The sequence below is a fragment of the Pithys albifrons genome, chromosome 5 (genome assembly GCF_047495875.1).
Source record: "Pithys albifrons albifrons isolate INPA30051 chromosome 5, PitAlb_v1, whole genome shotgun sequence".
Classification (NCBI taxonomy): domain Eukaryota; kingdom Metazoa; phylum Chordata; class Aves; order Passeriformes; family Thamnophilidae; genus Pithys; species Pithys albifrons.
Genome location: NC_092462.1, coordinates 16,284,676 through 16,306,228, shown reverse-complemented (window position 1 = coordinate 16,306,228; position 21,553 = coordinate 16,284,676). Strand labels below are relative to the sequence as shown.

Below are 21,553 nucleotides of genomic sequence, written 5' to 3'. Positions count from 1 at the left end.
CAAGTACCACGGCATCAGTCACTACTGTTTCATTCTGAATTACATAGGTTAACATGAGGTAGTAAAGCAGCTCTTACAATTCCATAATTGCACAGCAGAATGACATCTGCTTTATCTCATCTATTGAGCTTTCAGCAGCTCACACAGTCTGGGATTATCAAATTTTTAGTCAACACATTACATTCTCAGTTGGATAAAACATTTAAATTAAAACAGGCAAACAACTTTATTGGATCAACTCTCAGTTTGTGCCTCTGTTAATTTACATGCCTTATCCTAGATAGCATGATCCAGATCCAGAAACAGAAGAGTGTCAATGTAGAGGACCCCGAGTTCTTATCAGACCCTGAAGTTGGTTTTAATTTTGCTGTTTTCCTTTCCAGCCTAGCACTAGAGATGTGTGCTTTCTGCAGTTTCACAAGGCTACATTTCTCCCTGCAGATCAGATACTGCTAGGCCATCTGCATCTCCATTAGCCTCCCTGGGGAGTTGCCTGGATAGCTGGTGACTTGGGCTGCGTGTGGAATACAACTTTTTCTTTTGGAATTTGGGTGGTGGAAATCTTGCAAGTTAAAATGAGCCTGATTCCCTGAAAAAAGAATAAATTTCTTTCCTTTGACAGTTGTTGGATGTGAATCCTTACCAGGGATTTGATCTGGATCTCTTATGTTCCTTCTGTTAAACCTATGCTGCCTTGTGTAAGATAATTCCAGTTTTCTTATATGAAAAGAGGAAAAGAAGAGTAAATATGACTCTAACCTATTGAGGAAACTCTTGAGAAAAAAGCAAGTCCCAGCCTCCCATAAAGGACAGTTCATGTGTTTTAATATAGGGTTAGGGTGGTATAGTATCACTGTCCTGTAATAGAAACACCTACCAATAAACCTTAAAGGGCAAACAAGAGCTCCCTCCCTGCCAAAACCGTTGATTTAATTCTTCCACCTTCTCTGTGCAGCCAGTAATAATTCTGTTATGATCTGTATTTGGAAGCCTGGGTATCTAATGTGATTTGTGTTCAGGATAATGAAATTCCAAGCTAAATGTAGCACTCTGATTTCTGTTGAAGTTGGCTGAGGTGAGGTTTTCTGTAAATTACTTGTCTGGGCTTGCATGTCGCTCCTTTAGTAAATAGTATGTTTTGTAACTTTGTGCTGCTGAGGTGCCTGTAAGGTTGTGCTCTGCTGGTTTTGATAGGGAGTGTGGGAAAAAAATACCACTGCATCACTAAGCAGCACAAAGACAGATTCTTCAAGTTGTAATGCTTCATTTACCTTTGCATTGTGGTGCTACCCTGGGTTATTTTAGATTATTAGTACAAGTTTTATATATTCATTTAAGTTACAGACTCTTAAAACATTCTTAAACTCAAGTTTCATTTTCTACTAAAGTATGAAGTAGTTTGAAATGTTCTGGTAAGAGACTGTAATCTGAACATTGAAGTGGTAAGAACAGTAACTGATAGAATTTTTTTGCTACAATGTGCTTGATGTTTATAGAGGTTAAATCAATTCTGAGGTCTCTCTTATGTCACCAAAAATTGAAGAAAACTCCAACAAACAAGAATCCAAGACAACGAACCAAGGACATTCAAAATTCCCAGAGAAAGTTGTAAATAGGGGAGATAGTTGTTTTATTGCTTTCTTTAGCTTTTGTTGATGTTGTATTTTAATTCCCAGCCAGGCAGGGTACTCATTTTTGAAAATTATGTATCAAAAGCTTAACTTCAATTTGATTCTAGAACTGGGACTTTGTGACCTTTGGAAGCCAGTTCTTAATTTGAAGTTTAGTTTGAACATGATCCAAGTGCCTTCTTTGAAGTTAAATACTAATATAATATGTTAGAATTGAGGAGAACTTACTGGAGGAAAGGAGAGGGCCTAAGTTATTTGGGTAACTTTGTGAGCATTATAGATAAAATAGTCTCAATATTTGCATTTTAATTGAGTATTAGCAGGTCTGCAGTGCATATTCTGTCTGTGCCCCAGACAAGATTGTTTGGTTAAGGGGAAGTTCAGTGTTCGGGGGAAGTGTAGTGGTTGTACATAGACATAGACCAGCAGAGAACTGGAAGGCAGTTGCCAAAGAGAAGATGCCCTAGCAGCAACCAGCTCATGTCTGTATATATTTTCTCTAAACTGAGCAAAATGAAGAAAATACTGGAGGATTTATGTGGCATTTTGGGATGTAACTTCTTAATTGTCTTTAAACTTTACTTGACAGTCATAAGTGCAGCCCTTCATGGAAAGGTTGTTCAATGCCTCCAGCAGATGAGAAGATACCTTTGCCTGTGTTACTGAGTGAAGTTCTATTGTCTTGAGTGGGCAGAAGGATGTGACAAGACAGGAGGGTGGTCCCCTCCTTGTGAATGCTGGGAGAATAGGTTTGAACCTTGTTGGGCCTTCTGTGGAGCTCTGTGAAAACAATGGGATAAACAGTGATTGGAAACCTTCCTTCATGTTCATTGGCTCATGGACTTGGTCCTTGGCCTACAGCAAGGCACCAGCCCCTGCTAACAGGGTGAGTCAGGGCAAGGCAAACACCCTGCAGAGTCATGGATCACACCCCTACGGACAAACACTTGTCTCATGCTTTAACTGCATATTTCTCTCTTACCACATTACTTTTTTTTTTCCAAACATAATGTCTTGAAGAACCAGAATGGAGCCATAATTTCTGTGCAATTTGAGAAGCCTAGGCTGCTGATTATGTGGAAAAAAATAAATCTGTTTAAAATATCACATTTTATTGTTCCCTTTTCCATCATCTTGCTTCAAAGTCAGTTCAGCAGACTTGAAAAACCTACAGCTAATAAAACTACTGAGAAACAAGAGGTCTGGTTTTAGTTAAATGTTTTGGTACTGTAGCCCCACTATCGTGTTTGGATTGATGCCTCACTTAAAGGGCTGGGAGCAGTTTAAAAATAAATCTCTGAAGCTACCCACTGAATTTGGTTTTTATTTCCCTTGTTAAGCACTAATTGCTACACTGGGGGTAGACTTCTTTGTTGTAAAATCCAGAATGCTGAAAGTAGCCTTTGTGGAAGATTGAAGCAACCTCACTGCTCCCACACTCCCCACCAGTGAATTCTCTTCATCTTGCTGTAGATCAGTTTGAACATGTGTGAGCCATATTGCTCATTTCTGAGAGTAATGTGAAATGTTCTTGGCATTAACTGGGTTTTATGCTGCTAAATTGTGTAGCTGGGATGGGCTGGTGGGAGCTGCTGGTTTCATGGGTTGATTGGCAACTTTACTTAGTTTTCCCAGTTTTCTTAAAGAATCCCTGCACAGCCCAAGTGAACTGGTCTGGCTGTTGAGGAAGGTTTTGGAAACAGTCCAATGTGAACATGAACTAGTCTATAGGATTGGTCTACTACATTGTCTTACACCTTTTCATGCTTTTTTTGTGTTTGGAATTTTCTGTAGGAAGTGTAAATGACTAGTGTTGTTGGCTAAACTTGTTCTCTAACCTAACACAAGTTGTGCTGCAGGTTTATTATGCTTTCAGACTTTTTCACCAAGTGTTTTGTTTTCTGGATGTGGGAACTTGGAATTTTCTTTTTGCCGCCTCCAGACATAACTGCCCTGTTCTATATTCTTGCATTTTATGTTCCTTGCTATAGTGACTCACACTTTTTTTCACAGCAATTACATGTGTTTTTCTCTATACCATCACTTTTGTTTTCAAAAACATTAACTGTAGTCGAACCAGAAACAGCCTTCTGCAAATAAAGACACCAGAAGTTTTCTCTCACTTTGACAGTAAAGCATTAGTATTCTGAAGCTGTAGAATTTGTTCCGTGTTCTGCTTTTATGCACATTTTGTGGTTGTTTGTTGGCTTGTTCATGGGAAAGTTCTGGGAGATTATTGCAAATGTCAAATACACACCGCCTTTTGCGGAGTCCTTCTCTCCAGTATGTTATTTATATAATCCCCTGAGAGCAGGAACTGAGACTGTTGTAGTGATTTCTCATCACATCGATTTCGCTGTTCTGGTTAATTAAATATCCTCCGGGGGTTTACTAATTGATTGTTAATCATATTTTGTGGATGTCAATGATGAGCTGAATATTAATTTTCCAGTGCCTGCTTTGTCTGTGCGGATATTTTTCTTTTTACATTGTGAAGGAACCAGACACCAAGTTCTGGTAGTTGCTTTACACACAGGAGGTGCACACCAAATTCTTACGTCAGTTTGGCTTGCAGGAGGGATCAATTTTTTTATTTTGGTTTTGTTGTTTTGTTGGTTTTTTTTAACTATTAGTTTTAACTTGGAAGTGCTGATGAGAGAGAAGTTCAGAGGAAGTGGCTCAGTTGGCATAGCCAGGAGGGGCCAGGCAGACCACAGAACCCTCAGGCTATGGGAACAGAATGGGGACTGCACAGCATCCTCTGAGTGTTTGTTTTTAGACGTCATAGCCACAGTCAGGCATTTTAAATTGTTTTGAAAATACTTTTTAAAATTTAAAATGTTCAGTTGTGTTTGATTTTTGCACTAAGACTGTTGCTTTCTTATTCTTCTGATACCCTGATTTAAACTTTCAGAGCCTTTGAGAAGGTACAAATCTTACCACAGTGACGTTTATAGTACTTCCAGTGAAAGTCCATCTGTTATTTCTTCAGAACCAGATTTCAGGCAAGGTAAGAACTGTCTTTAAAAAAGAAAAAGAGAACCAAAACAAACAAATAAACAAAAAAACCTAAAGAAAAAAGTTCAAAATTAAAAACAGACCCCAAAACTATGAAGTTCAGTGTTTAGTAGGAGGCTTGATAATTACCACTGATACAAAGTTGAAAGATGATGTAATTACAACATTGTGTACAGATCAGCATAATTGTCTGTTCAGAAATTACTTTGACATTTACCACTCTGGGAGGGAACTTTGTAGGAAAAGCTGGAAATGGCTAACTTTTTACTAAAAGAGTGCTTTTTTTAAACTACATGCTGTCTGCAGAGGCATAAAAATGATCAAGTTGTTAGAGTACAATAACAGTAAATTGCAAAAGGTTTGTAGGGAACATACATGGTCTAATTATGTTTATATTGGTGAGTTTTGCTGTGAGGGTTAAGTGGTTGATAATTTACATGCCAAGGATTTCAGTGTAATGCAAAAGTACTGGATAATACAGGCTGTTAGTATGATAAATTTAAATAATTTGTATTAAATCAATGGCTTGGAAAAGCAGTAGATGGTACAAAAGGTGGTTGGCTGATGTACGGCAGGAAAAAATCATATTTGCGAATCATTATAAGTAATGGAAACAAATAATTTGGTGAAAATTAGGAAAGAAAAGAATAGCTAGGAAGCTAATACAGCTGCAGTGCATGTATTCTGCATACAGGGAATTCCAGCCCAGCCTCCCTGTACTCACTGCACTCCTAACCTTTCTCATTGTCTTTGCTTCCACTTATGGAACCAGAGGCCTAAGGAGCAGGAAAAAGTACTGAGGCTCCTGTAATGCCTTTCCCTTCACTTGCTTGCCATTTAGAACAGACTGTTGATGTGTTCCTGTCCAAAGTCAACAGCTCCTAAGTTTGCACAAGCAAGATAGAGGTGCTCTCTGGCTACTAGTCATAGTATTTCTGGACTCAGTGAAAAGACTGTCAAAAAGACCTTTCTGAATCAGTCCATCTGTAATGTGTCCTGCAAGAGCTTTCCTGCCACCTCTGTTTATTGGGGGTACAAGAAGAGATGGAAGAGTGGTAGTTTGCAAAATCAAGCTCTAAGTGTAGCATCTCAGGTGCTGCTGCAGGAAGATGTACCAGCAAAGAAGGTAACTATTATGAAGAGAATTGCAGGTTAGTATATTGCCAAAAGAAAAAAAAAAATTATAAATTATAATGAGGAGTCAGATTTCAGAAATAAAATTCAGGAGCTCAGCAAATGATTTCTTAGCTCCCTTCTTGTGAACTAGATGCTTACATAATTAGCTACGCTCTTAATGTTCTGAAGTGGTTTTGTGTATTGTCTTTGCCATGTATGAGTCTCAACTCATGACTGACAAATGTGTTACCTTGGGAAGTTGTCTGTGCAATTGTGTGGGGGTTTTTTTAATTATGATTTCTTCTAGGCCTTCCTTAGTATTAATTTTCAAAGGACCATTAGCTATCTTTGTCGAGGAAAAACTGTTGAGGGAAAGCTTTGAAAACTGAAATCAGCTTCATAATACTAGTTGGTTTGCTACTGTAATGCCGTTGTGCAGAACACATGAATTTGACTCCAAAGTAATCTCATATGACTAATAAGTCCTTGATTTTTTGATGGGATTACTCTGTGTGCTTTGTTGCTCAGTCAGGTATTAATTTGTCTTTTGGTTTGCTAGTGAGAAGAAATGAAGGTTTCAAGAGAGATGATGCCAGTGGTGTGTTATCTGGTGCTGATGATATCTCCACATCAAGTCAAGCTAATTCTCAGAGAGCAAGGTAAATCCAGTGATAACAATGTCTTGGCATGCTTTGTCTTTGTCAAAGAATGTATTCTAAATCTGCTAGTGAGGTTTTTCAGTCCCATCCCAGGTTCTGTTTAAGGTTAAAAAAATAGCATGTAGTACTTGATGAAAATAGCATTTCAGAGTTATATATTGCATTCTTAAGTAAAAGTCTCATGATGCACTGTGATTTAGAGGTAAGTAAGGAGTCCAAATTCAGTTCCCATATGTAATGGGGAGTGGATTGAGCTCTTAGCAAATGTTGTATCTGTTGGAAGAACAGGGGCTATGTTCTGCTTGGAAATGTTTAATTATTTGTTTCATTGTACTTTCCTAAGATACATTTTAAAAGGTATTGATATTAATACAGTTTAACTTGTGGATTTTTATTTAGTAAGGAAATTATAATATTTATTTCTTTGAAATAAGTCAAAAGCCTTACATTTGGTTATTCTGGCAAACTCTTAGTTCGTGGTTTTTTGTTTGGATTATTTTTTTTAATAACTCAGCACTGATTATGCAGGCCGGTTCAGTGACAGGTTATGCTTTTTGAAAATTACTTTGCCGTGCTATGTATTCAAATATTGCATATTTTGAGGTTTTATTTTTTCAAGGGCTGGTCATCAATACAGCTTTAAAAATTAGGTTCTGCTTTGAACACCACCTTAATACAGCATCTTTTTACAGCAGAAGCATATCTTACATATATGTAACTATACAGTCTTATTTAAGGCTTGGTATTTTTTGAATCTTCTGTTTCCGCTTGATCTCCTCTCTGTGCTTGTGCTAAAAGATACCCCTCTGCACTTGCACAAAAATGTCATGATAGAGTACCACAAATAGTTCTTTACTGATTTTCATAATTATTCTTCCATTTTCATAAGGTGAACAAGTTTGGAGTTTTTTATTAATCTAAATGCCAGACTAGTATGTATATCCAAGCCAAAAACTGAGGCTTAAAGCTAGATTTTCCTAGCCTTTTTTTTAGACCTGTTGAGAAACAGGAAAACAGCCAAAGCAGAATTCAGTCCTATGGTAATACTTAGATAATACCTGTTAATTATGTGATTTGAATAGAAAAGTGTGCTTCATGTCTTACTACAGCAACTGTTAAAACTTTCCAGTGCTAACAAGTGTGGAAGGAGTATTATCCAATATGGTAGGGAGTTAAACAGAGATTTCTAAGAAAGTTACTTAATATTTTTATCCACAACATTGCATGTTGCTGCCTTGAAATATGCTGTGTTGCAACAGACCATGGCTTTTACACTTTAAAACCCCTCAGCTCTCAGAGTAAAACTAGTGATAACAAGTAGTTCCAAGGAGGAGATTGTCAAGAGTTTACATGCCTTGGCTGGTCATTTAATTCCAAGTGTATGCAACTTAATCCGTTTCTTAAATTCCATCAGTACTGCTGAGCATGTTTCAGTGTTTTACTCTGTCTTTGAGAGATACCATCTGTACTTCAATACATACTAATTTTTCTCGTCCTGTGACATGTCCTTAGTCAGTCTGCTTAATTATCCACAGAATTATTCTTATAAAATTGAGTTGTAAATCGCATACAGGACTTGTATTTGAGGGAGTCTTTGTAAAAAGAAGAGAGCAGTGAATCTGTTCAGTTTTCAGCCAGTGCAGCTTGTGCTGTTTGGGAGGAGTGATCTGTTCTTAAATTATCAGAAGCCATACATATTCAGTAGTACAGTCAGAGTATATTCAAACCCTTCTTGTGGTCTGTGACTGTTGTTATCCTTTAAACTTCTTGGAATGCATTCCTCATGGCAATGGCTTGTCTCTTTTTTCCTCTTTGCTTCTTGTATTCCTTTTTTTTCCCCTCTATTTTCCCCCTTTTTTCCCTTTTGTTTTCTTTTTCTTCCTTTACCGTTTCTTCCTTTTCCTCTCTAGGAGCAGCAGCTGACATGGATCTCTTCCTTCTGTTGCCTTTTCCTCCCAGTAGATTTCATTTTCATATCCCTCCTACCTTACCAAAAGACATCCATCCTTCTCAGTCCATTCCTAGCCTTTCCACTGCACTAATCATTAGACAATGCCTACCTGCTTCCCTTCTTCCAGCTTCCTTCTCTGATCCAATACCTGCTAATTTTTTGGTAAGTACACTAAGGGAGGAGTTAATTCTCTTCCCTGTTTAAGGGCATAAGCCTTCCAGGTGACTAGTCCCCTACCATCTTCAGATTAATAACCAGCTGTGAGGTTCTGGTTTGCAGTCAGACACTGCTGAATATACAGAGTAGCAGCCAGGTACTTGTCTGATGAAGCGCCACGCAAAACACGCTTTTATGATGTTATCTGTTAGGAATGTAATTTAGACTTTTGTTGTTGTTGTTGGAGTAATAATACATGCATATTCTGAGCTTCACGAAAGAGCTCTACCTGTATATGTCAACAAAATTTCCTCTTCTATAGGATAGACGAATTCCTTGTCTTAGAACCTAAAACAGAAAACAGGCAGTCTGACCCAGCCAGAGTTAATTTTACTTACCCAGGATGTTGAAGGATGCAGATTTATGGTTGTTAGGAAAATTTTTAATCCATTAATTTTTTGAGCTTCCTCCATGGACATCCCACACCCACCTCAATTTTCAGATAAACTAAGCTGTGTCAACAGAAATGATAAACTCAACCTAATGACAGAAATTCTTCTTTGCTTCTAATGCACAGATCTGTATGTTATTAAAAAGGCAAGGCATCATTTCTACAGTAGGTGTTTTCACAGTAGCAAGTGTTTTCAGATAGAGCCAGTTGCAACATGTCTGTCTTTTTTGTATAGTCTTTGATAATTCGTAGATATTTATGTTCAGAAAATGTTTGGGTTTGTTTCATTTCAGAGCCTATCCTTAGACCTTGATCTGAAGGGCTCTTGTGGGTGTATTTTATTCAGGTCATTGTCAATATTCCCATATATGTCAATCCTAATAAGTTTCTTTATGGTGAAAAACTAAACATGTGCACATGTCTTAGCAGGTCTGAGGCCTTTTTTCTTTACTTTGTCCTGCACCTGATTAAGTCTGTTAGAAACAGAGAAGGGAAAAGGGAAGCAATGCTGTGAAAGCCCTGCACAATGGAAAGACTAATATGTTTATATGCATACATTTTTCGGTAACAACTCTATATTTTCCTTGAAATTTCATTTGAGAAACTTTAGCATCGTTCTCTTCTTGTACATAACATTTCTTATTTTAATGCTGGTTTTGGTCGCTAACCAATGTCACTTGAGTGTGAAAAAAAGAGAATGTGGTGCACTGTTCATAATACTGGTATTAGTTGCTAACTTCGTAAATACATGAAACTAAAATTTGAAATCATATCCACCAAGCGTGGATAACTTTATTCTATGCATGGGTTTGTTAACTGATTTCTCATTCATCAGTCATATCTTTAGGTTCTTTCGAAAGCTAGGCATATAAATTGAAAAGTAGATGTATAAATTGAATATCTTTAAAAGTCTATAGATTCCCTTACTTCAAAGGAGTGTGTGGCAGTGCAGGACTTAGTCTAAATTTATCTATATTTTTCAACTTAAATGCAATGATATGCAGGCTTCTAAATATTTTCTTTGCTCTTTCATGTTAATTTCTAAGTTTAGATGGTACACTAAGCACTGAGCTTAGAACTGCGTGGTTTTCTGTGTTCTCATTTCCTAACCACCTTTTTCATTTTTCAAATAAAAAATGGCTTTTTTCACCTAAAAAGGGACATGAATTTCTTTCCTTCCATAGAGAGTAAAACTAATAGGACCTTTGGGATCCATACCTGTTGAGAAAAGAACCTGAGAATGTGTTGCTGTTTTTTCTGAAATACTGAAGCAGGTTTTGTTTGGTTTTTTCTCATTTTTTTCCTTCAGATTATTAATTTATACTCTGAATTACTCCTTGTGGTGACTGTGTCAACCAGGCCACTCTTAGGATTTATAAGAAAAAGAACTATTTTCAGCAAAATATGATGATGAAAATATTAGAGTGTAATATTTAGGATAATTTAATATGTAGAATGTTGATATATAGAAAATATTTATGTAAATAATTCCAGATATACTACTGCTCAGGAGAAATCCAGGAATAAATATCAGGCCCGTGCAAACAGAAAATGTGTGGAGCAGTATTTACTTATATAAAGTACACTATTATTTCAGGTTTTTTCTTTAACAGTAAGATTTTGAGCATGGCTTTTTCACAATCCCTGCTTGAACACTGGAATTAAGATATTTTCAAAGCATTAGCATTTTTCTTTCCCCTGTGAGCTCACTGGTTTTGTGCTGATTCACTGGATTTATACTGTCAAGTATTTTTTAGACTGCAGCTGAACCTTTATTTTTCATATGAATTAATGACAGGCAGCTCTAGGAACTTGACAAGTTTGCTTAGTTTCTATGTTGATGGATTGCTGCACAGGACTAAACTCCTGGCTGCTGAATAAATATGTTCAATGTGCTATTTGATAACTAGTTTTTGTGTTCTGTGTTTCCACTTCAGAATGAGCTTAAAGCAGCAGAATGTCTTAGGCATACCTATTAATGTCTGTCATCCCCTCTGACTATTCTATAGGCAACATGAAGCACCATTTGAAGGCAAACTAATAAGTCAAGAAGTGATGTTGAAGCGTCAGGAAGAAGAAATGATGCAACTGCAGGCAAGGATGGCTCTCAGACAGTCCCGACCCAACCTCTACCCAGGAGATGCAATTAGGTCCTCGGTGCTCGACATCACCAGAGATCCGCTGAGAGAAATAGCCCTGGAAACAGCCATGACACAAAGAAAACTGAGGGTAATGCCCTGGGCTCAGGTGAACTCTTATTTTCATTGAAACAGAGCAGTGGCTTGACTGAAACTCTTGTATGTGAGATTCATAAACTGGGCCCTGCAATAAACAGTCATCAGCAGAATAAATGCTAGGTGTTTGTTGTTGCCCTGATGGAAAAGGCCTATTCTCACAGGGTAAACTTCAGAGGTTTTGTGGTATTGGTGGCTACAGAACCTAAAGTGGTATCAAGAGATGCAAAAACAGACAGTAAGGCTTGACAATTGCATCAATTAAATAATATAGCATCCTAACAAAGGTAAGTAGAATTTTTCCTGGATTCAGTGGTGTTTTCAACCACTTGATTGCATTTCTCTTGGTGGAATGTGTATGTGTCCCACCAACATCAAAAGTTATTAAATGAACAAATTTGGAAGGTAAAGAAAGAGAGAGAGGGTTCATTTGGCCTGTAGGTTCACCTTGCATCCCTGTGCAAACCCCCTTTTGTCTTGGTATGTGAATGAAATGAGATTACAGAGAAAGAGGGAGACAGAGGTCTGTAGGTAAAGAGACTGTCTGATGTATTGAAGAGACAATGGCCTGATGCCCTCTGCTGCTGCCTTCTGTGAGTTGGATATTGATTTTCTTTTAATAAGGATGGGAAAACTGGAAACAAGACTCAGGTATTTACTGTCCTAATACAGGGTAATAGTTCCTTTTTCTGTTTCCAGTCCATAGCATTCTGATGAGTTAGTTCATGTAGGCTTTAATTAAGCAGATTCCCTGCCCCCCAACTCTTAAGAGGTTTCTGTAGAGATATTTTGCATATTGTGCACAGTATGTAGTAGGCAGTTGCCAGTAAACAGTTTTACTCAAAAGGTGACTTGGGCCACCTGTGGCATGTGTTTAACATCTTTATTGATGATTTAGATGAGGGAATTGAGTCCATCATTAGCAGGTTTGCAGATGACACCAAGTTGGGAGGGAGTGTTGACCTACTGGAAGGAAAAAGGGCTCTGCAGAGGGAGCTTGATAGGCTAGAGAGATGGGCTGATTCCAGTGGGATGACATTTAACAAGATCAAGTGCCGGGTCCTGTACTTTGGCCACAAAAGCTCCATGCAGCGCTACAGGCTGGGCACAGAGTGGCTGGAGAGGAGCCAGGCAGAAAGGGACCTGGGGGTTTGGATTGACAGGAGGCTGAACATGAGCCAGCAATGTGCCCAGGTGGCCAAGAAGGCCAATGGGATCCTGTCCTGTATCAAAAATAGCGTGACCAGCAGGACCAGGGAAGTGATCCTTCCCCTGTACTCTGTGTTGGTGAGGCCACACCTTGAGTATTGTGTTCAGTTCTGGGCCCCTCAGTTCAGGAAAGATATTGAGGTGCTGGAGCGGGTCCAGAGAAGAGCAGCAAGGCTGGTGAAGGGACTGGAGCATAAGTCCTGTGAGGAAAGGCTGAGGGAGCTGAGGTTGTTTAGCCTGGAGAAGAGGAGGCTCAGGGGAGACCTTATTACTCTCTACAACTACCTGAAAGGATGTTGTAACCAGATGGGGATTGGTCTCTTCTCTCAGGCAACCAACAGTAGGACAAGAGGACACAGGCTTAAGCTCTGCCAGGGGAGTTAGGTTGGATATCAGGAAGAAGTTCTTTACAGAGAGCGTGGTCAGGCATTGGTATGGCCTGCCTAGGGAAGTGGTGAATTCTCTGACCCTGGAGGTTTTTAAGGTGAGACTGGACGTGGGACTGAGTGCCATGATCTAGTAATCATAGTGGGGTTGGATTAAGGGTTGGACTTATGATCTCAGAGGTCTCTTCCAACCCAACTGATTCTATGATTCTGTGATTAAAGTGGGTATTGTGTAAAGAAGTTCCTATAACAGTTTGGACAAATAGCCTACTGTAATTTATAGGGTGAATTATTAGATTATTTATTTGTCTACAGGCAGGCAGAAATGGATCAGGATATCTACTTGAACCCATCAGATAGAACTAGACTGTAGTATTCCAGTCTTCAAAAGATGAGACTTGAGTGTCACAAGCAAAGATTTGTCAAGGTGGAATTGTCACCAGTGCAGAAAACCTTAGCTCTGTCAGGCAGTTCCTTACTGAGATAAGCCCAGATGGTCCTAATATACAACCCATAGCCTGTATTTTAAGGGATGACAAATACTACAATGTTTGCTTTTTATGGAGCAAAAGAAAGAAAATATGCAGAGTAATAATGTCACCAACACTGTGAATTGCCAGTGGTGTCTGGCACTCATGCTGGCAAAATCATGTTCTTTCCACTTAGCAGTTCCATGAAGGAAGAATTCAATACAGTATTCTAATTTCAGCCTTTGGTTCCTCTTCCATATTTGCAGGGCAGGAGTTAACTGTGCCTCAGCCTGTTGTTCCAGCAGTGCAGTGTTCACTCATAACTCTTTTGTCATTTGCAGAATTTCTTTGGCCCAGAGTTTGTGAAAATGACGATTGAGCCATTCATCTCCTTGGATCTGCCAAAGTCTATCTTGGTAAGAAGGGAGGTGTTCAGCCACTTGTGGCAGGGGAAATACGTGAAACCAGCAAAGGCATTTTTATCACAAGTGTGAATGTTGAAAGATTTTATTTCACAAAATGCAGACTAAGAAAGGGAAGAACGATGACACCAGGCGAAAAGTAAATGTGATGCTTCTAAGTGGGCAGAAGCTGGAGCTGACCTGTGATACCAAAACAATATGTAAAGATGTCTTTGATATGGTCGTTGCCCATATTGGCTTGGTGGAGCATCATTTCTTTGGATTGGCTACTTTAAGAGGTAAGAATAATGATTGATGTATGTGACAGGTACAGAATAAGAAGAATTAGCTACATAGTATTGGGAAAATATGAGCAGTGACTGCCTGGCATAAGCAAAGCATATACTGTGAATTATGCTATCTTGTTTAGAGGCAAAATATATTCCTCAGTGAAGAACAACTTGGCACGATAAAATTCTACCTTTACCTGAGTAAAGGCAACTCCACTTGGACAGCCTTTTCCCTTTGGTTGTGGAGTTTTCTTCCCTGCAGTTTGTTGCTTTCACTCTGACTAGTACCCAGAGAACACAAAAGGGCTGTGGGTTCTGTTAATATGCCCTGGGCAATGCTGCAGCTTCTGGTGAAGGCAAACTCTTTGTGATGCAGAGAAGGGCCCCTTGCTGTAGTGGGGAGTTACCTCAGTTGCTCCTGAGCTGTTAATTTTTTGCTATTAGAACAGACCAGAATTTGAGTGGGTTTTTATCCCCATTGGGTAGAAGGTCATTTTGACAAGTTTCCTGTCGGCCTGTTTATCAGGCTGTTTAAGAACTGTAGCCCTCACAATATTTGCACGACATGGAAGCCCTTAGCAGCTCAGACCTTACTCTGTCCATGACAGCCTCCCAGCGTTCTTAAACATTTTGCAAAAATGTAAATGGGACAGAAGTAGTAAGGGAGGAAATGAATGACAGTTTCAGATTTCCTATGGGATAAGAGCTTTACATTTAAAAAAACCTCTTATCTCTTATTACCATAGAAGGTAACAGTATTTTTTTTCCATACTATTGTTTTTGGATAGCTATGAAATTATTTCTTATGCCCTTTTTCAGTATTGCCTTCAATAGATTTTGTACTTATAAGTCATGGCTGGTCAAGAGAAAACCTTTCTGTTCAAAACCCTAGTTGCAGATTTATAAATGTGGTCTTTATTCTCCAGCCAGAGGAGATACTTGATTTTAATATTTTTACCAATGTGCTTCCCTTTAACGTTCATGGCAGACAATGAATTTTTCTTCGTTGATCCTGACATAAAGCTGAGTAAAGTAGCTCCAGAAGGATGGAAAGAAGAACCAAAGAAAAAGAACAAGCCTCCTGTCAACTTCACTCTGTTTTTTCGCATAAAGTTTTTTGTGGATGATGTCAGTCTGATACAGTGAGTGTATGAAATTTATTTTAGACCCTTGAGCCCTACATTTATGTACAGAAATTAGTTATTATAATCAAATACTGGAAATCTGCTATAATGGAAAGTGTGCCAAAGATAGCATGTGGGGTTTTTTCATGGATTTGTGTTATTTTCCTGTTCTAGGCATACACTAACCTGTCACCAGTATTACCTACAGCTGCGGAAGGACATCCTACAAGACAGGATGCACTGTGATGATGAGACAGCCTTGTTATTAGCATCCCTAGCTCTCCAAGCTGAGTATGGAGATTACCAGGCAGAGGTACGTCACCAGTTTTATCTTTGAGACTGTGATCTTGCCACTTAATTAAAGAAAGCTTCATGGCTCTGTGCTGTACTAGAAGCTAAGCTGATATGCTGTTGGCAGGTTTTGCTGTGAGCAAGCATTCTTCTAGTCTAACACACGTTCTTGCAGAATTTCACTGAAGATTGGGATGTTGCACCCTCTCTTTTCAGTGTTAGAGTCAGGCTTGAATATGAAGAAACCAACATGAAGTTAAGCTCTGGGTCAGGGTTGAGATTCTGATTCCCTCCCATACTCGGAATCATAGGAGTCCTATGATTTGTAATTTTTTGTACAGTGATTTGTACAATTCTTTGTAAAAATGAATGTTTATGCTTCATTCATGCTCATAGGGTAGTATATGGAGATGCCATGACAAAAACGTTTCGTGTTGTAGGTGCACGGCATGTCATATTTCAGACTAGAACACTATGTCCCAGTGAGAGTGCTGGAGAAACTGGATCTGTCCTACATCAAGGAAGAGCTGCCAAAATTGCATAGTACTTATGTGGGGGCATCTGAAAAAGAGACAGAGTTAGAATTTCTGAAGGTAAGTGAGCAACAATTTGCTTCCTTAATCTGTGACTTAAGAATTTCCTTGTTGGAATATTGAGTGCATAGACTTCAAGCCAAAGCACAAGGAAAGAGTTCAGGGTCTGAATAACACTGAAAGAAAGAAAGCTAAAAGGATTTTTTCAAAAGGCACATCGTAACAAACGAAAAGGAATCGTAAAAGATGGGAAGTTCTCTCACTTTTTTCTGATCACTAGTCTTCCTGATTTAGCTCAAGCTAACTAAATGCAACTGTTGATCCTTGTGTTTACTCTGAAGGAGGCTGTGGTGGTGAGGCAGTACACCCTGCATTCCCCATGTCTTTCTACAGAGGGGAAAAGTAGTATCTAAATTACCAAAAATTTTGTTACAGCTAATACTATCCATGATGCTTGGTATGAAGCAAGCCAGAAGCATTGCCAAGGTGAATTTCTTGTGCAGATTCTATGTAAGATGATAGGAAAACTATTATCACAAATATATTTGGGCTATTCTAAAAGAACCCATTGAGAAATCTAATTATAGTGTTTGCTGCTGTTGTTTGTGAGAGAAGAGTTAGGTTCTATCCTTCATACAATGACTGCAAATGAGTTCAGAGGGTGAAGAGTTGCTACTGAAACACCAAATAACCACTACACTGAAATTTCACTGTCACACTGTACTTCCACAGTCTCTTTGAGTACTTGATGGAAGAGAGACACTTGGCTGGCTAGGCTCCTTCTAAGTGTATTGCTCATTTTACAGAAGTGTTCTTGTAACTTAACTACAGAGAGCAGGAGTAGGGAACTCTACCCTAGCTAAACCTTGGCTTACTGGGGGTGGAGTGGGAGTAGCAGTTAGATTCTCTCCTTTGATTTCACTACACCAGTCCTTGCACCAGTACTGGAGAGACAACAGGAATGAATAACTAGGAGTGCAAAGTGAGTGGAATTGCATCTTTTGGTAGTTATGATGCCTTAACATGATCGCAGAATTAAAATGCTAATTTAGTTCTGTGTTTAAAAAGTACATCTGGCTAGTTAAGTTTCTGGTTTACTAAAATCCACATATATATATATATATATATATATGCGCATACATGAAAATATGTATAGAGAACTATAATATTTATACAGAGGTATGAAAATTTGTAATGGTTTTAACTTCATACTCAGAATTTTCATTGCATTGATCTGTACAGTTGTGTCAGAGGCTCACAGAATATGGGGTTCACCTTCATCATGTGTTGCCTGAGAAGAGATCCCAAACAGGTATCCTTCTGGGAGTGTGCTGCAAAGGAGTTGTTATTTTTGAAGTTCACAATGGGGCCCGCACACCAGTACTACGCTTCCCCTGGAGAGAGACAAAGAAAATATCCTTTAGTGTAAGTCGGTCTCTTTTCCTCTGTCTGTGTCTTAATGTCTGTATTTGTGTCTCCAGTTACTGTGAGTTTTGTGTGTTGTTGTTTTTGCAAATTTAACTGCTGTTTTACAGCATAATCTAACTACATTTTGTGTGGCTGTTTTATTATAGGATTGAAATAGGAGTTTTGATGTTTTAAAGGGTTTTTTCCTTTTTATTAACTATTTATTCCTTTTTATTATTCTATGCTGCTGTGATTCCAGGCTCAGAAGAGAGTTTTAGCAGCTGTGTTTTGGCAAATATATATTGATGTGAAATATGGCTTCCTTGCCTTTGAAAGGGAAGAACTATTACAAAGATAGATCAAGGGCTACTCTAAGCCTAGGGAAAAGCTTTGTCCATTTACTGAATTTCTGAGCAATCTGCCCATGCTGCTGTGTGAGACGTGGATAGAGAAAGAGCACCAAACTGAGAATCCTGCATTAAAGAGCTGGGTACTGGCAAATGCCAGTACTCAGTATAACTAGGAAATGCACCTATGTTGCTTTTAATTTGTTCTATTTCCAAGAGTAGTTAAGTTAAATGATAACAGGCAACAGGGGCTGACACTTGATCTGGACAATACCAGCCAACTTCAGTGGGTACACCATAATCTGCTGATCGTGTGTCAGTTTTTAATGAGATGTTGAGCTTCAAATGCTTATCATTATTGGAAACAGTACTTCTAATTCTGTCTGAGACTTTGTTGAAAAGCTACAGCCTGTTTCATCATGTTTCATGTGATTTTAACTAGAGTTGATAAATTGAAGTTTAAAATTACTAAAATGATAAATTCAAAACCTGGCACATTAACTGACAGATTTCATAATTAAATGGGCATCTAGTTCTTTTTATCTTGAATGGCAGCACCGCTTGTGGCTTCCTCAGGGGCTTTTGAAAACCCCATCTTGCAAAATGTAATAGTGCTGGTTGTGATTACTCAGCACCAACAGTAACAGATTAAATAAGAATAAAGCACCATCTCAGCTACCCCAGATTTAGCTTTAAAGAGCTACTTAGTAAATCTCAATTTACTTTCGACTCCTGTTTTATCAGAAATCTCTTCCATCAGTGCCTTTTGCCTTGGGAGTGTTTAAATGCTGTAACTGTGCACAAGCAAACACAAAATTCTTTGTAGACTGAAAGAAATAATTGTCTTCAACTTTTTTTCTTTCTTCACTGTGTAGAAGAAGAAAATAACTTTACAGAACACATCAGATGGTATCAAGCATGCCTTTCAGACTGACAATAGTAAGACTTGCCAGTACCTTTTGCATCTTTGCTCTTCCCAGCATAAGTTCCAACTACAGATGAGGACCAGGCAGAGCAACCAGGACACTCAGGACATAGGTAAGGACTGTGATGCTGTGTTGATTTATAATAGCAATCTAAGGACAAAAGCTGAACTTAGGTACAATAATTCTGCTGAGTGCTACATATGTGTAGCTGTACATTTGGAGGGTTTATACTATGAAGAGACTCCACAAACTTAAGTTTTTTTAGATTTTGTTTAAAGGGAGGAATAGGAAGGGAGTTGGGAAAATACAGAAAAGCTGGCACACAGCAGCTCCTCTAAACTGAAATAAATCTAAAATTAGGTCACTAATAGTCCATCCCCTTTGATTAATTACCTTTTTTTCAGAAATAACTAAGATATTTCAGTAAGAGGAGTTTTACCTTTTGATTAATGTGTAAGGAATTGGTTTGAAATGTGGAATTATAGATAAAATGGTGTGATCATGGGAGGGCAGGTAAAACTGGGAGCATTTCATGATGCTACATCTCTGAGCTGTGAATAGAGCTGTCTTTGTTCCATTTAATGTTTGATGGACCTATTAAGGAACAACACTGATACTCACTGGTTTCCTTCATGATTTGTGAGTATAATAGAAAAATCAAGACATTCTTTCTAGAAAGAAAATATTAGTTGAAGAATGTAATCATTGAAACAAACGCCATGTACTAATTTCTTCACTGTTTGGAGCAGACCTCACTTGACTGGCTGGCCTTCAGTATGGTCTGGAAGTGCTGTTTTGGTCAGTCTGTCTGCTTATTCTTTCTTTGTTCCCTATTTTTATCTGTCTGCATTCCTATTGGTATTAATCCAGACTTCCACCAGTGTAGCTGGGATGGAGTTTGACCCCATTGCTGTGGATATTGCCATCTCTAATTAAAAGGCAAAAAAAAAAAAAAAGAGAGAAGGGGTGGGTGTGGGAAAAGGCATGGGTCAACTATGCAGCCTTTTTTCTATTCTGTTGGGCTTTAAGACCAAGTGACTTACAGTCTTTGTACCATTCTCTAATTTAGTGTTTGTTTATCCTAAATTGCAGAGAACAGCAATATATAAAGGCTTTCTTGGCTAGGCAAACTTTGTTGCTCTTAACAAATAGAGTATGTGTTATGCTGTGGGAGTCTGGAAAACAATAGTGTGCCTCTGCAATGCAGTTCACTTGGAATTCAGAGGTCTCAAAATCCAGCCATCATTCATAATCAGAAAGCAAACAACTCAGCGTTATGTTTAATTCTATTACACGTTATTAAAAGTAAAAGCAATTATAACAAAAAATTGGCTTTTGTCGTAACTTTACTATCCAAGTTGATTAGTCATGTTTCTCTTTCATGCATAGGTATGTGCATATAGCAATAGAGTTACTAGAGTAATATTTTAAAGAATAGAAAGTAAGAGAAAACAGTGAGGAAGCAGCTGGTCAAAACAGTATAATAATTATAAGCACTGCTTTTCTTTTGTTATCACAGCAAGTGTTTATTTTGAAGGTCCCTTCCTTAAGGAGTGATTCTGGGTTAGAAGCACAGTGAGCACAAGCATGTGCCTGTATTCCTTGCAGTGTTAATGAGGAGGAGTAGCAGACTACAGAGGATAATTATCTTTGAAAGATTATTTAGAAACACGGTGTTGCAGTGTATTGCAAGACTCACTCTCATTTCAGTCAATGAATGGGGAAAATATTTTGAGAGTGGGAAGAAGGCCTGGGACGTGTTCTGGCGGTGAATAAATTTTCATGGAACGTAACTGAGGAGGGAGACATGACTGAGGATGGAGGCTCAAGGCATAAGGCTTTTATAGCCCCTGTGATGACATGTTTTCCACTTGTTGAACCATGTCTTAAGTGACCTAGGAAAAAACATTTTAACACATGTAAATGTAACAGAAAGAATTAAACCTGAAAAATAAAAGGAAAATGGCTCTTGAATAATATTCTTTCTGCATGAATAGAAAGTGATGAGACACAACACTGAAAAACAAAAAATAAAGAAAAAAACCACACTAGCAGTTTTCTGGTACATAAGAAATAAGCTGTAACATGAGGAATGGTGGTTTCCTTTTTGCACAACTTCTGTGGCCATGCAGTGAACAGAACCAAGCACTGAGCTTTAAGAGGAATGTTTGAATTCCAGAAAGGGCTTATGGGAAACCACAGAAATTAGGTGAGGGTTGAGTCAACCTTACAGAGGATTAGTTTTGAGGACAAGAATTTTCAGTTATGGGGTTGACAGAAAGGCCTAATGTCTTTACAGATAATGATATTAAAGTATTCATCTGAAATCCATAGAAATTCTGTTTGATGTTCATAGAGGGTAAATGCAATGTTAAGAGGTCTTAGAATGTTTTATTAAGGTACTCTTCCCCAGGATGGGAATACAGCAAGAGTGGGTGTCACTGATACCTTCTGTCAGGGTCTGGAAACGCAGATTTGTGGATTTCTGGTCTGATTGCGCAAAATCATTCTTCTGTAGCTTGTCTAGTCTGGTGGCTATGGCTAGAGAAGGTGTTGGGTAAGAAAGGAGTAGTTGTGTGTACTAACTCTCCTTTAAAAAGGTCAAAAACTTACCTTCCATAACTAAATCTGCTCAATCTGCATGCCTGTTACAGAGAGAGCGTGAGTTACTGTTGCAGTTAATTCCTGTCCTAGATACTGGAGGAAGGGATGTCTTCTGGAATAGCAGGGCCAGGGTTGCATTTGCCAAATACACACTTTACTAAATACCAGAATATTTACCATTAAAGCTAATGGATGATCTGTACCAAAAAGTAGTATTTTCCTTTTGAGTTTCAGTGCAGCTTCCCGGAGCAGCTTATTTCCTAAATGTATGCGCAGTTGAAAAAAACTACTGGTTAACCCTAGATCAGAAATATGTATGCAGCTGGGGGTTGCTTTTCCTCAGACTTCC

The 21,553-nt window shown here is 38.5% G+C and overlaps 1 protein-coding gene across 7 annotated transcripts in view; it reads left to right on the top strand.

Annotated features, from left to right (window-relative positions):
* The window catches only part of PTPN13 (protein tyrosine phosphatase non-receptor type 13), a 114,086-nt gene that overhangs the window by 59,758 nt on the left and 32,775 nt on the right, over nucleotides 1–21,553 (top strand). For all 7 annotated transcript variants that reach the window (XM_071555752.1, XM_071555751.1, XM_071555753.1 and 4 more), the window contains exons 8-17: nucleotides 4,546–4,641; nucleotides 6,325–6,424; nucleotides 10,992–11,211; nucleotides 13,623–13,697; nucleotides 13,807–13,981; nucleotides 14,961–15,114; nucleotides 15,271–15,409; nucleotides 15,828–15,980; nucleotides 17,163–17,345; nucleotides 18,550–18,712. In XM_071555752.1, coding sequence (XP_071411853.1) covers nucleotides 4,546–4,641; nucleotides 6,325–6,424; nucleotides 10,992–11,211; nucleotides 13,623–13,697; nucleotides 13,807–13,981; nucleotides 14,961–15,114; nucleotides 15,271–15,409; nucleotides 15,828–15,980; nucleotides 17,163–17,345; nucleotides 18,550–18,712 — 1,458 coding nt within the window. The remainder of the gene's footprint in view (nucleotides 1–4,545; nucleotides 4,642–6,324; nucleotides 6,425–10,991; nucleotides 11,212–13,622; nucleotides 13,698–13,806; nucleotides 13,982–14,960; nucleotides 15,115–15,270; nucleotides 15,410–15,827; nucleotides 15,981–17,162; nucleotides 17,346–18,549; nucleotides 18,713–21,553) is intronic.